This window comes from Callorhinus ursinus, unplaced genomic scaffold, assembly GCF_003265705.2.
Source record: "Callorhinus ursinus isolate GAN/ISIS: 27379988/994484 unplaced genomic scaffold, GSC_fseal_2.0 scaffold18, whole genome shotgun sequence".
NCBI classification, from domain to species: Eukaryota; Metazoa; Chordata; class Mammalia; order Carnivora; family Otariidae; genus Callorhinus; species Callorhinus ursinus.
The window spans coordinates 18,890,218-18,903,870 of record NW_027397080.1 but is presented as its reverse complement, the minus strand read 5'-3'; the positions used below and the strand labels follow the sequence as shown (position 1 = coordinate 18,903,870).

The 13,653-nt window shown below is 46.6% G+C and overlaps 1 protein-coding gene across 3 annotated transcripts in view; it reads left to right on the top strand.

Annotated features, from left to right (window-relative positions):
* The window catches only part of NIPAL3 (NIPA like domain containing 3), a 55,560-nt gene extending 46,446 nt beyond the window's left edge, over nt 1-9,114 (top strand). For all 3 annotated transcript variants that reach the window (XM_025856066.2, XM_073903172.1, XM_073903171.1), the window contains 2 exons: nt 799-893; nt 4,944-9,114. In XM_025856066.2, the coding sequence (XP_025711851.1) occupies nt 799-893; nt 4,944-5,143 (295 nt within the window). In that variant the 3' untranslated portion in view covers nt 5,144-9,114. The remainder of the gene's footprint in view (nt 1-798; nt 894-4,943) is intronic.
* The last annotated feature ends 4,539 nt before the right edge of the window (nt 9,115-13,653 follow it).

Here is a 13,653-nt window from a genome sequence, read left to right as displayed (position 1 = left end):
CTGACCTGTGTGGTGATCACATGATTGTACACACAGGTAAAATTCTTCAGGCACTACATTTCGCGTTTGTGCATTTTACTGCATGTGAATTATACCTCGCCTTTTAGAAAGTGTGCTTATTTAAGCTCTAGGGAAAAGAAAAAAAAAAAAGGCTGTAGAAGAATATGCCCCTCCCTGGAGGAGTGGGACTAGAGGGAGTTTAGAAACGTTCTCACTTTTTCTTTCTCTCCTCCTGTATTGATTGAATTTAGGCCATAAAGAACTTTTATTAAAATATATATATATATATATATTTTTTTTAGATTTTATTTATTTATTTGAGAGACAGAGAGAATGAGAGAGAAAGCACATGAGATGGGGGGAGGGTCAGAGGGAGAAGCAGACTCCCTGCCGAGCAGGGAGCCCGATGCGGGACTCGATCCAGGGACTCCAGGACCATGACCTGAGCCGAAGGCAGTCGCTTAATCAACTGAGCCACCCAGGCGCCCAAAATATACATATTTTTTAAGGTGAAGTTCTAAGATTCAGGCTAAATGGAAGTAAAGAGCCGTGGGAGTTTTGCCCAGGAAAGTCTAATTTATTCTGATGAACGCGGTGCAGCAGGAAAGGCGTGTGCGGCTGTTCCTTCTCTCCTTTCTGCTCCCTGCCCATCTCAGGCCCGGCGCTGCTCAGCAACAAGCCCCCCTCTGCAGCCTGCGGCCCTCTTTTTCTCTTTTTCCCATTACCCAGGTTGGGAAGTGAGCCCTCCTGCCCTCACTCTGGCCTTTTTTCTCTCCCTCCCTTATCCCTGTTCCCCAGGTGCCTCATTGCATTCTTGGGTGTCTTCTTAATCACACGTAACCGGAAGAAGGCCACTCCATTTGAGCCCTATATTTCCATGGATGCCATGCCAGGTAATGTTCAAACCCCATGTGTCCCTCTGGCCAGCCCATCCGTATAGAATGACTGCTACTTCCTGTTCAAAAAGAGATACCTACTGCTGGGTTTGGTACAGGGAAGGTGTGCTGTGCCGTTATGGTGTGACCGTCTCTCTCCCTCCCTCCCTCTCTTTTTGTTTAAATTTCGCTGGGCCAAATAGGAGGCAGTGGTTGAGGCACCTCCGTTGGTTTTGAGCCCATCTTGCCAGGCCCCGTGTCTATTTTGGGATCTCTTAAAGACAGTCCTGATTCACACTGGATATCATTGTGATCTGTACATCAGGCTTCATGCCTGCAAAAGGAAAAAAACCCATTCACCGAGTTGGAGCGGAATGACCAGAGAGGGGAAGGCAAACAGGATGGATGAAATCCGGAGGCTACCGCCTCACTTCTCAGGTGCCCCAGGAGGGTGGATTGTTCTGGAAAGCCTGATTTCCCCAGGCGCTGGGGGCCACACTGAGAAGCACGGGCTCGAACGCCTTTAGTCCGTGATGGTAACGAAGGTGTGAATCCGCAGAGTATTGCACAGAAGGGAGTGGGGGGAGTTTGTGGAGAATCAGAGAGTGCCTGCCCAGCCTGAAGGGACCCAGATTAGGAAAGTTAATCCAGGTTTGCTGACCTAAATTCTATAGGTTGCCAGTGACCACTAGCTTCCACTCTTTAAGGCAAAATTAATTTTTATTTTAGATATAAAGATGGAACTCTCTCTAGAACATAATCCCCACCCTTCATTAAGACGCCCTGATGAGCAAACTATAACCCCACTGATGGCATAACAGTACTGTTTACTAAAGCCCTCTGGGACACAGGTGTGTTCTCAGAGCCGACTGAGGTGCCCCTACTTTAAATGGCCCCACGGTTTCTGTGTCCACTTTTATATTATTTCCTCATCCCTTGCTATCAAGCTGTCGTCTGTCATTCATGCTCTTACCAGCCCGCCTGTGTATAGCAATTCCTGGTCAAACGTCTCATTTGACCCAACTTGTTTGAACTGTGTTTAAAATTAGAATAAACAAGCTCTGAGTCGGGGCCTTAAGCTTACTCCTAGGAGTTAAGTGCATGAGCCTTAGTGCATGGACTTTTGAAAACATCTAATCTGGCTGCTCAGATGCCTTTTTTGCTTACTTCCTTGTTTCTCGGCTGTGTCCCGGATAGATGAGGGCGCTGGATAGCTGAATTCCAGATAGGTGAGGTGTCAACTCTGTGTGTGTGCAAGTACGTATATGTGTCTGCGTGTTTGTGTGTTTACAAACTGTTTATGGGTATGTATCTATGTAAGTATTTGTATATGCGTATATACAAATATACACATGTGTGCGTGCTAGCGCAAAATAGAAGGTAACCTAAGGTAACCTTAGATACCTACATTCTGTGGTCTGTTCGTGGATGTGGCTCTCGGCTTCCTCTTTGTACCTTGTGACCGGTGGGAAGTCAGATCTTGACAAAAGGAGACCCTGCCCTATTGCTGTGGCATGTCAGGACACTTGGGAGTAGACGTGTTCTATACAATGAAAAGCGTGGGCTTGGAGTTCAGGTGGCCTGGATTCAAATCCCAGCTCTACCACCCACCTGCAGTGTGACCTTGGGCATGTCCTTGGACCTCCCAAGGCCTCTGACCCTTACTTGTAAATTGGGATTCCTTCTTTTGGGATAGTGGGATAATATGTTAAAGGCCCCTTGCACAGTGTTTGGGACTTGGTAGATGCCTGGTTAAATTTGGTTTCACGTCCCTTTTGCTTTAAAAAAAAAAAATCTTCGAAAATTTCAAACACTTGTTTGACCTGATGCAGCGTAGAATATGAAAAATAAAACTGCTTAAAAAGAAGGGGGCGCCTGGCTGGCTCAGTCGGAAGAGCATAGGACTCTTGATCTCGGGGTCATGCGTTCGAGCCCCACATTAGGTGTAGAGATTACTGAAATAGATTTTTTTTAAACTTTAGAAGTCAATTAATTAACTAATTAAAATTAAAAAAATAAAGCTGCTTCAATAGAGTGTCTTTCCTAGCTACTTGGTTTCCCTGGTCAGCACTAGAACCTTGCTGTTGGTCCATCTAGATTGATAGCTTCACAACAAGACCAGTAGCTACAGTTCACGAGGCATTCTTGACTCTTGAACATTTCCAAAAAAATGCACTGCATGTCACAATCTAGAGAGGTTTAAATAATTCTAGCACCTGAAAGACTTCTAAAAAATGAAAAACGAAAAAGCCCTGAGAGCTGGGAGCTGGCCTGGCACTCACATCTGGACCTCGGTGCTCCCTGGCTGAAAAGAAAGAGCTCCCTGGCACATCAGCCTCAAACGGGGGCACTCCGACCATGATAGATCAAGACACAAACAGGACCACTCCGTTGTCATGTATGAATGTAGACCACCCCCCAACACTGTTTACCAGTTAACAGCTTGAGCCTCAACATAGCCTTCACTCTCATCTAGATAAGAGTTATTAAGATGCCCAGTTACAAAATTAGTCCCACTTCCTGACAGCATCTAATCCAAAGCCAAGCCCTGCTTCCTTAAACCCTCCCCCAAATCGCCTAACAGAAATCCAAATCCTGAACTTTTCTAACACCCTCCTAACTGACACATCCCACAGTCCCCCATGGTAGACATCTCTCTCACTGCAGTGAATCAATAAAGCCACGTCTGTTAGACTCAGTGTAGTCCTGGTGCTCTTTGGCTGAGGAACTGTGAAAAAAATCCAAAAGCTAAACCGTGCCTAGTAAGCCAACCCTTTTTCCTAAGGAGCATGCATCCCTCAGCTTCTCCCAAGCGCCACCCCCCCCCCGCCTCCAAAATCCAAACCACAGATTCTTAAACTGTACCTTTCAAATGCCCATGAGCTAAGGCTTGCTATGTGAAAGCATAGAGTCTCCCCAGGCCTCTCACGGAGTGGACAAGGCCATGGGCTGTGGTGTCAGATCCCAGCTGTGTGACTTCCAGCAAGTACCTTCGCCTTTTAGAATCTGTTTTCTTGTCCAGATGATGAGGATAGGATTTGGGGGGACGTTCAGTGGAAGTGCCCAGGGAGGCCGTACAGCATTCCAGTTACGTGTGGGCTTCCATGTTCAAACCACCTGAGTTTAAATCCTAGCACAGCCACTTGCCCCCTTTGCAACCTCAAGCAAGGTACCTAACCTCTAAGTGCCTTATTTTCCTTATGAGTAGTTGGGAGGATCAGATGATATAGAACTTTTCAACTGGTTAGAACCGGTCTGTGCTTGCTGTTGTTACTGTCATGATCTAAACCCTCAGCCCAGAGCCTGGGCAGAGTAAATAGTCCAGCACCTGCTGTTGTCTTCATAGTTTCACGGAGGACACTTGGCATTCAGTTTCGTAGGACAGCTTGGGGGTAAGAGAATTTGAAGTCTCCATTCCCTGCCAGGAAGAGAGTTGGCCTCTGAGACCAGGTCCCACCTGACGGAGGAACTGTAGAATAGGGCTCACGGAATTAATGATAAAAGTCTTTGTTCTCAACTCTAAGTAGAAACCCGACAAGCAACATGTGCCCAGAAGCAACAGGCAGAATCACACCTCCCCTCTCTGCGGATCCACGATGTTCAGTGTTAAAGGTCAAAACTCTCCCTCTGAGTGTCACGATGCATGTGCCACCACCACGTGTCCGTGACACGAAGGTCACCCTCTTCTCTCAAGGGGATAATGATCCTGATTTAATTCAGCAGGAAAGTATTGGCATCTACCACGTTCAAAGCACAGTGCTGGTTCTGCTCCCCCTGGGGCCCAAACACACGTTCCCACCTCATTCTTCGCCAACCCATGCTTCTCTTGACAGTGGCTGGTCTGTGTGCATATTTCCTGAAGATTCATCCCTTGTTGCTTGGCAACCATAATATCGCTAGCATATATTTATGGGTGTTCTTTTTTCAATCGAAAGCATTCAGGAGATTGGCAGGGCACGTGATTAGCGCCGGAGCGCTGTAATTAGGCTGCAGTGGGGTAGAGGAAGATGCAGTCTCCTTTGGCCCCCATGTCCCATAATGATTTGGAGAAAATGGATTTCATTTCAGGTATGCAAAACATGCATGACAAAGGAATGACAGTTCAGCCTGACCTCAAAGCTTCTTTTTCCTATGGGGCCCTGGAAAACAACGACAACGTTTCTGAGATCTACACTCCTGCCACACTGCCAGTCATGCAAGAGGAACACAGCTCTGGGGGTGCCTCTGGGGTTCCCTACCGAGTCCTGGAACACACCAAGAAGGAATGAGCCCACCTTGAAGGAGACTCTCCTTCCCTCCATTTATAACTGCTCTCAAGCGAGGCCGACAGTGGTTCAACCCTGAATTCTAAAGTTTGCCTTTCAAGTCTTATTTTTTTTTTTAAACAGAGAACTCTCTAGAAGGGGATCTCGAAGAGCCTTAGTCTCTAGCACAGAATCCATTATCTTGGTCTCGGAGATTTCAGATGACCGGGGTGGGGGGAATGAAAGCAGTATTCTCTGGGCAGGGTGGGGGGAGGCCGCGGGGTTCAGACTCTGCCTGGTTCTGCCCTGCCAGCTTGGGAAAGCCGTCGTCATTCCTGACGATGGTAACTGAGCTTCCTCCGGCAGTGACCAAAGGTTGCCACATTCCTCGGAGCTGAAGCAAGGCAGAGATTCTGCTCTCACTTTCCACATCCAGTGAAAGGCTAGAGACCTCTGAATCTACTCTTCCCTTGCCTGATCCTCCCCATCTCACTCATAATTCCAGATTTCCAGTAACATCTGAGTTGTCATCACAAGGCATAGTAGGCCAGCCCCGGGAACACCCTATCATTCACCTGTAGGAAATGCACTTCTGCCTTCCAGTTGTCTGGGTCCTTCCAGTGAAAACATGTTTGGTGTGTTTATATGAGATCTGCTCTGAAAACTAATTTGGTTTTGGTTCTGTGAACTATGTAATTGCTTTTCTCCCCACCCCACCCCTGCCGAAGGAACTGAGAAGTTAAGAGAAAGAGGGAAATAAGGACGGGAGCAGGGGTAATGATACGTTAGCCCATAAAGGAAGAAAAATCCCTTTTCATCTTACAAAAGGTGATTGCACCACTTATAAAAGGATAGGCGGAAAATCGGACTGTTTCATGTGTGTGTTCCTGCACACCAGTGCCCTCTGGGAAGCTTGGGGGTGCTTACTGCAGAGACAGCCTCCATCATTTTCCTTCCGTCAAACCAAACTTGAATTATTGGCTCATTTCCTTGGAGTTGACCGCGACTCTTCGGGTCATCGTTCCCATGTGCATATGTCTGGGAAAGTGGGCATTCTTGGTAAGAGGTTGCTGCTTTCTTTCAGGCTACATACTTGACTGTCCTCCCCCAAAACTGACTATAGATTTTTGAGAATGGCAAGTAAGGGTTTGCAAACTTGAGCATAAGGATCCCCTAGGGAGCGTGTTTAAAATGCAGATTCCTACACCCCAAGCACAGACCCTCTGTGGGAATGACAAGGGAGGAGCAAGAGTCTGCATTCTTGACTGGCAGCAAGGTCATTCTGATGCAGGCAATCCAAGGATCACACACCTCGAAAGCCTAATCACTGGGCTGTGAAAACCTCCAGGGGCCGACACACCCCTGCTGCAAAGTTGCAATTACCCTAACTTGTTTCCTGTCTAGGGTTCATGTAGCAGGTCAAATAATTCCCATAGGATCCGTGGCATTTATCCATCCTGTGATTCCTACTTAGAACTAAGCTTAATGTTTCCCTAGGCACTCTTTAACTAATAGGCGAGATAACAGTGTTAATAGACCAGTGTTGATAGATCATTAACCTTTATGGATTGTGCTTAATACCGATTTACTACCTTGACTTCAAAAAACTGGCATCTGTTCTTGTGATAACCACTTCGGTATTGTGTCTTAGTGCCCAAGAAGGCAGCAGACAATGACCTTTTTTCTTCAGGATGCATTCAACAATATTTGTGACACATTTGCTGTGTGTTAGTAAGCATTTGGATGGGGGTACCTGGGTGGCTCAGTTGGTTAAGAGTCTGTCTTCGGCGCAGTCCCATGTCAGGCTCCCTGCTCAGGGGGGTGTCTGCCTCTCCCTCTCCTTCTGCTGCTCCCCCCCCCCAAATTGTGTGCATGCTCTCTCTCTCAGATGATGGGTAAAATCTTTTTAAAAAATAAATATAAATAAGCATTTGGCTGGTGAAGGCTACAAAGAACAGCAGTGGTCTCCGCCCTGCAGACCCGCAGAGGAAGACACGTACCCGGGAAACCACAGCAGGGCGGGCCATGAGAGGTGCACACAGCAACCATGGGCCACGGAAAAAGGATGGTTAGGGGAGCCCTGCTAAAGGTCAGGCCCTAGCCCAGAACAGGGTATTCAGAATTGAGGATGATTTGGGGGCACCTGGCTGGCTCAGTCGGTAGGGCATGTGACTCTTAATCTCAGGGTCATGAGTTCGAGCCCCATGTGTGGTGTAGATTTTACTTAAACAAAAATGTTTTTTAATTAAAAAATAAAAAGAATTGGAGATGATTTGGGCTTCACCCATCAATGGGGGCAAATCTGATTTGAGCAAAGCATAGAAAGTAGGGTGACCACACACACCCCCAGTCAGAGGGGCTAGCACTTGCAAAGGCATGGAGATAGGGAGTAGGTGTTGGCAAGGAAAGGAGGGGGAGAGAGGGTCATGAGAAATGAGCCTGGAAAGATAAGCAGCAAACACCAAACCACCAAATCACAGAGGCCTTGAATGCCCGCTGGAGGAGCTCAAGGTGTGTCTTAGAGAGCGTGGGAGCCACTGATGATTCATAAGGAAGAGAATGGCAGGATCAACACTGATTGGAAAGGGGGCTTTATGCAGAGTATAGAGAATCTGAAGGGATAATAAGTCACTTTTCAAGGTCAAGCTGTAAGCCCACCAGAACAAAACACAAAGGGGGAATTAAAATCTGGTTTTGCTGCTATTCAGATTTTCCAAGTCATTTTTCTAACGTGGGCGGGGATGAGGTATGAGGGCAGAGTGGATAAATGGAAGATGAGCAAGGAAGCCATTTCAATGTGTCAGACCCAGGTGATCATTTTGGGGTTTTACGGGCTCCCAACCTCACTCTGCACCTTCCCTTTTTGGGTTATGCACCTCTTAGTCTCAAGCCAGGCAAGGATGAGACGAGTGGATAAAAGTGCATTATAGTTTCAGGTCAGCTGTCATGGTTTCAGTGCCACCAGCCACTGCCTCTGGGCCCTGGGCCTCCTCTGCCTTCAGGTTGGGGGCGATGGCATTGTCCCATGAAGCCGAGCCACAGGAAGTCTGAGCAGAGAGCACTGGACACTTTCCTGAGTGGAAGCCAGGGGTAGGCCCCTGGGTACTCTGGAAGAACAGCTGATGTGGAGCCTTGGGCTCCAGAGTTCTGAATCTGTCTTGGGCTATCTTCTCCCACCCTTTGTCCCCAAGTGTAAATGGACTGTTTGCTGGTGGCACTTGCTGTTAGGACTGGGGGGGGGGGGGGGGGCGTGGGGAGGGGCATCAACTTTCTACTATTTTTTTCTCTTGGCTCTGACATTCCCCAAGCCCTCTTGAATGCTCCAAGGCACATTAAGTAGCATGCCTCTCTCTCCTTCCTAGCAGCCAGTACCTAAAGCAAGGTCACCAAACTTGGGTTTAAACTTCCTGTTGTTCCCTCGTCTTCCTCTCCCCACTCCAGTCTGTCCCCCTCTTCTAAAGACTGGGACTCTGGGTTCTCTAATCAGACATTAGAACCAGTGAACCAGTTCAAAGACTGGTGCCTGTGGGCTTTGATGAGAGATCAGCCCCTCCCCCAAACCCCTCCCCTTGAAGCTGCAGGTCTGATGAGGCCATTGCGTTAAGCTTCGGGTCACATGGGGTTTTTGCGGTGTGGAATTGATTGCTGGGTAGGGAAGGGAGGACCTCTGGTTCCACTGATTTTCTGGTGGAAACCAGCCAGCTTGATGGTACTGTGTGTATACAAGACATCCATCAGGGTAGTGTTAGAGACCCTCCACCCCACACTCTCGTGAATTCCAAATCTGGTCCAACAGTGGTTGATAGGCAAAAAAATGGACTGCGTGTTTCTCTGAGAAGCTGTGTAAATGAAGTCACCTTAGAATATATTCTATGTGGATGCTTATATTTTGTTAACTCCATGACTGATATAGCATGTCTTATTTTTCAAAAAATGTGTGTGTTAGGTGCAAATAACATTATGAAGTGGTATTTAATTAAAACAAATCCATGTTATACCTGTTTAGTTCGAGTCTCATGTTTGGCTAATGCTTTCTAAAGTTGTCTGGAATAGTGCTGTCCAATAGAACTTTGAGCAGTGCTGGACCAAGAGACTAGTGAAATGAGAGAAGATTCTCAACGCGGGGGAAAAACATTGCCGGCAGCCTTCTCCCATTGATGCTGAAATGTGAATCCTCAACAGCGCACCCTAGAAACATTTGTGCACTTAATTCTCAAGATTACTTTATAAGTTAAAAAAAACAAAAACAAGAAAGCTGCAAAGCCCATCTTTAACTCTCCAAAAGCCAGTTTCTCATGAAAACAGGACCAGAAATCTATCCTAGCAGCTGTCCCTCACACTCTGTGTGATCTGTGTAAGCATTCCAGAATGATTCCGGCGACTAGATAGCTGTCTTATCCTTTTACCAAAATGTCACCTTCTATCGAAATGTTCAAGTCACTGATACTTCCCTTCACATGAATGACACTAAGTGTCTTTGCATGTGTTTACACACATTTGTGTTTCCTTTTCTGTGAACTGTCCACAGTCTTGGCCCACATTCTACAGCTCTGTGAGTCTCTGATTGACTCAAACGTGCAATTTGTATTTTGCATTGATTAACCCCTTCTTTGTGATGTGAACTGCAAATATGCCCCAAAGTTTGTTATTTGCTTTTTGATTTGCTTATAGTATTTTTTTTTTGCGATGAGAAAATCTTTTTGTTTGTTTTATGTATTTTATTTTACATATAATCCAATTATTTCTATAAAATATGTTCTTTTAGGGGCACCTGAGTGGTGCAGTCAGTTAAGTATCTGACTCGGTTTCAGCTCAGGTTGTGATCTCAGTTTTGTGGGCTCGAGCCCCACATAGGGCTCTGTGCTCAGCGGGGAGTCTGCTTGGGATTATGTCTCTCCTTCTGTCCCATACCTCCCACTCCTCTCTCTCTCTAAAAACTTTTTTTTTTAAATATTTTTTTAAAGATTTTATTTATTTGTTTGAGAGAGAGAATGAGAGAGAGAGAGAGAGAGAGCATGAGAGGGGGGAGGGTCAGAGGGAGAAGCAGACTCCCTGCTGAGCAGGGAGCCCGATGCGGGACTCGATCCTGGGACTCCAGGATCATGACCTGAGCCGAAGGCAGTTGCTTAACCAACTGAGCCACCCAGGCGCCCTCTCTCTCTAAAAACTTTAAAAAAATTTTTTTTAATGTTCCTTTATATATAAGTATTTTATAAACATAATTGAATTGAGATGCCATTTCTATAATATTTTAAATTTCTGTAATATTCTGGACTCTCCACTCTGTTCCACTGAACTGTCAGCCTATCCATTCACCACTAATACGCTGTTTAAATTACTGAGGGTTTTACCTGAGGCTGTGCTTCAATATCTAGGAGGGCAAGTCTCCGCTTGTTGCTTATTCATACTTCTTATTTTGTCAAATAAGGACATTGAAAAGAAAAAATACCCTACTGTACTATTATTTCATTAAAACAGGACATTGACACCAAAATGGCTAAGAAGGGCAAAATCTCACAATAAAGGATAATCCTTTAAGTTGGATAATTTAGCTTTATGAAAAATGTAGGAGAGTGTCATTATTTGCCTCGTTTTGCTGCAGGCCCATAAGATGACACCGGCATCGGGGAACCAGACTTGGTGTGATTGTGACTCAAATGTGGGATTACACGTCGGGAAAGGGGGGTGCACAGAGGGGCTCGCTGGCCAGTTAGCTGCAGGTGCGGGACTAGAACCCAGGTCTTCGGATCTCCAGCCTCTTCCTCTTCCACTGCACCACTAAGCCTACGCTCTACATCCATTTACTGAGCTTGTCCTCTAACCACATCGTCTCATTCCCTTCCCACAACAGCTCTGAAAGGAAGCTGCTCAGTCCTTGTTTGACAAACACCGAAACCGAGGCTCAAAGAAGTTCAGCAGTTTGCTCCGGGCCACTTGGTGTGTATGTGGCAGAGCCTGGATTCAAACCCAGATATAACTGACTCCAGAGTTTCTCTGGATATTTTAAACCCAGTCCTTGATATATCAATAGACAATAATTCTTTTACGTCTCAATCTTTATTCATTGTTTAGCACAGAATGTAACTGTCTCTGAGTCTGGGGTAGCATAAGAGCATCAGCTTGTCCATCTTCCCGGTTGCCTGGGATACGCCATCTTTCTTTCCCTTGGTGCACTTAGTACCTAATTTCTTAGGAAGCTCTTGAATCAATCAGGGTCCCCTCAGGAGACAGAAACCACACCCATTACTGGAACAGAGAATTTAATAGAAAGAATTGGTAACTAAGTAACTGAAAGGGTATGGAGAGAATGCTAAGGCATCACAGAGGCAGCAACTAACTGTAAGAGGCAGCTCCCACCCCGGGCTGAGGGAAGATGAGGAAGACGTTGGAATTTTTAAAACTTAGATGTTCTGTTTAAAGGAGGGGCCCTGTGGAGCCGAACCTCAGAGGTGCTGAAACCAAGGCTGGCTGTGCACTCTGGGTCGGACGGGAGGTCCGATGGAATTGGGACCCAACCCACGAGGCCATAGACAGCCCCAGCTCGCTTCCTCAGAGGCACAATAAAAAAAAAAAAAAAAAAAATCACCCCTCACATCCAGGGCATAGTAGGCCTTGGTTTGGGTAAACAGACCCACACAACTGCAAAGGAAGTCCACACCAGCTCTCTATAGTAAGCAATATAGTTCTTTATTCCTAACTGGGGGCTGTCTGCCAAGAATCACAAGGCATTTGCGGAAATCCATCAGCATGAAAGAAAGACAAATGAGTGATCTGAAACAAAATGCAGGATAATGTAGACAAAGAGGGCCATGGTCCACAAGGGTTGTTGGAAGTATCATCTCGATTTTTATGTATATTTGAAATTTTCATAATAAAAAGTGGGAAAAAAATTTTTAAGTGGAAAAGTGTTTCTGAGCACTGATTATGTGCTAGGTATCTACGTACAACAATGAACAAAAGAGAGACTCCATGCAAAGGAGTCCAAGCATGAGGCACACAGTAAAAGTGTGAGGATGTTGGAATACAGGGAGCCATGAGGAAATCCCACAGGGTCAGGACTCAGGAGGAGCTGAGAGAACCAGGGAAGGTGGTGGAAGCATGGAGGGTGGCCCCAGAGTCTGGGCCTAGCGTCACCCGGGGCCCAGGGTGGGCCACGAGGAAAGAAAAGAGTTCAAGAGAAGGCAGAGACCAAGGACTTTTCAATCCAAACTAGGATAGCCACAGAGCCAGCTCCCCAACTTTTGGGACCCGGCACAAAGTGAAAATGCAGGGACCCCTTGCGCAAAGAGCAGGAAAATTACCATCAGAGGGACCATTTTTTACCATTCATTTTTCATTTCATGCAACACCCATCTCACATGCAAAGAGAAAAGCACTTCCCTCGTATGGGAATCACTGATATTATACAGTTCGTATTTCATAGCTTATACATGAAGATGTAATTTGTTCTTATCAGGGCAGCAGAAACCCTGCACAAAACGAACTCAACTGTTGGTATTTTCATTTGTTGATACGTGCACATCCTACGCCTTCGTGAGTGGGATTAGTGCCCTTACGAGGAGAGGCCGGAGAGCCGGCTCGCTCTCTCCCCACCATGTGAGGGTACAGAAGAAGACAGCCGTCACCAGAAAGAGGGCCCTCATCAGAACCCGACCACGCTGGCGCCATGATCGCGGGCTTCCAGCCTCCAGAACTGAGAAATCAATGTCTGTTGTTGATAAGCCACCCGGTTTATGGTATTTTATTATAGCAACCAGAACCGATTAAGACAGCAAGTCATTAAGCTATTTTCTCTCAGCTCCAAACCTGCCCTTCAAAGGGGATGGCATTGGGATGCTGGGGCTGGAACTCGGCAAGCCACCCTTCCGCCGGGCCAGCTGCTGCCTGGTCACTTGTGAGGGGGACAGTGAGGCTGCAGGAGGAAGGGGCTCGCTCCTTCCTATTTCCTGTCCCTGTGCACATCTCCCAGCGACACTCCCTCACCTCGGAGAGCAGCAGTGGAGTCTAGTTTTGCAGTTCTTTCCAACCCTGGCACAACCAGCTTCGTGGCCCCCACTCCTCAGAGACGTCAGCATGTACTCCCCAAGGTCGGGGGCCCCTCCTCTTGCTTTTTCTCAACAGCTTTATTGACATAATCCACACACCATGCGTCGCGCTCTTTAAAGTATATAACTCAATAGTTTTTAGTATATCCACAAATACGTGTAACTGTCACCACAGTCCCTTTGAGAACATTTTCATCTCCTCGAAAAGAAACGAACAGGTGTTAACGAGGATGTGGAGAAGTGGGAAACCTCGTGCACGGGCAGGGGGAATGTAAAATGGCGCAGCCACTGTGGCAAACGGTGAGGTGATTTCTCACAAAACTAAAACTAGATTCCTGTGTGATCCAGAAAGGCCACTTCTGGGCATGTACACAAAAGAACTGAAAGCAGGGACTCATCTATGAACACACCCATGTTCAGAGCAGCCTTCTTCACGAGAGCCTGAAGATGGAAGCAGCTCAAGCTGTCCATCAGCAGATGAATGGATAG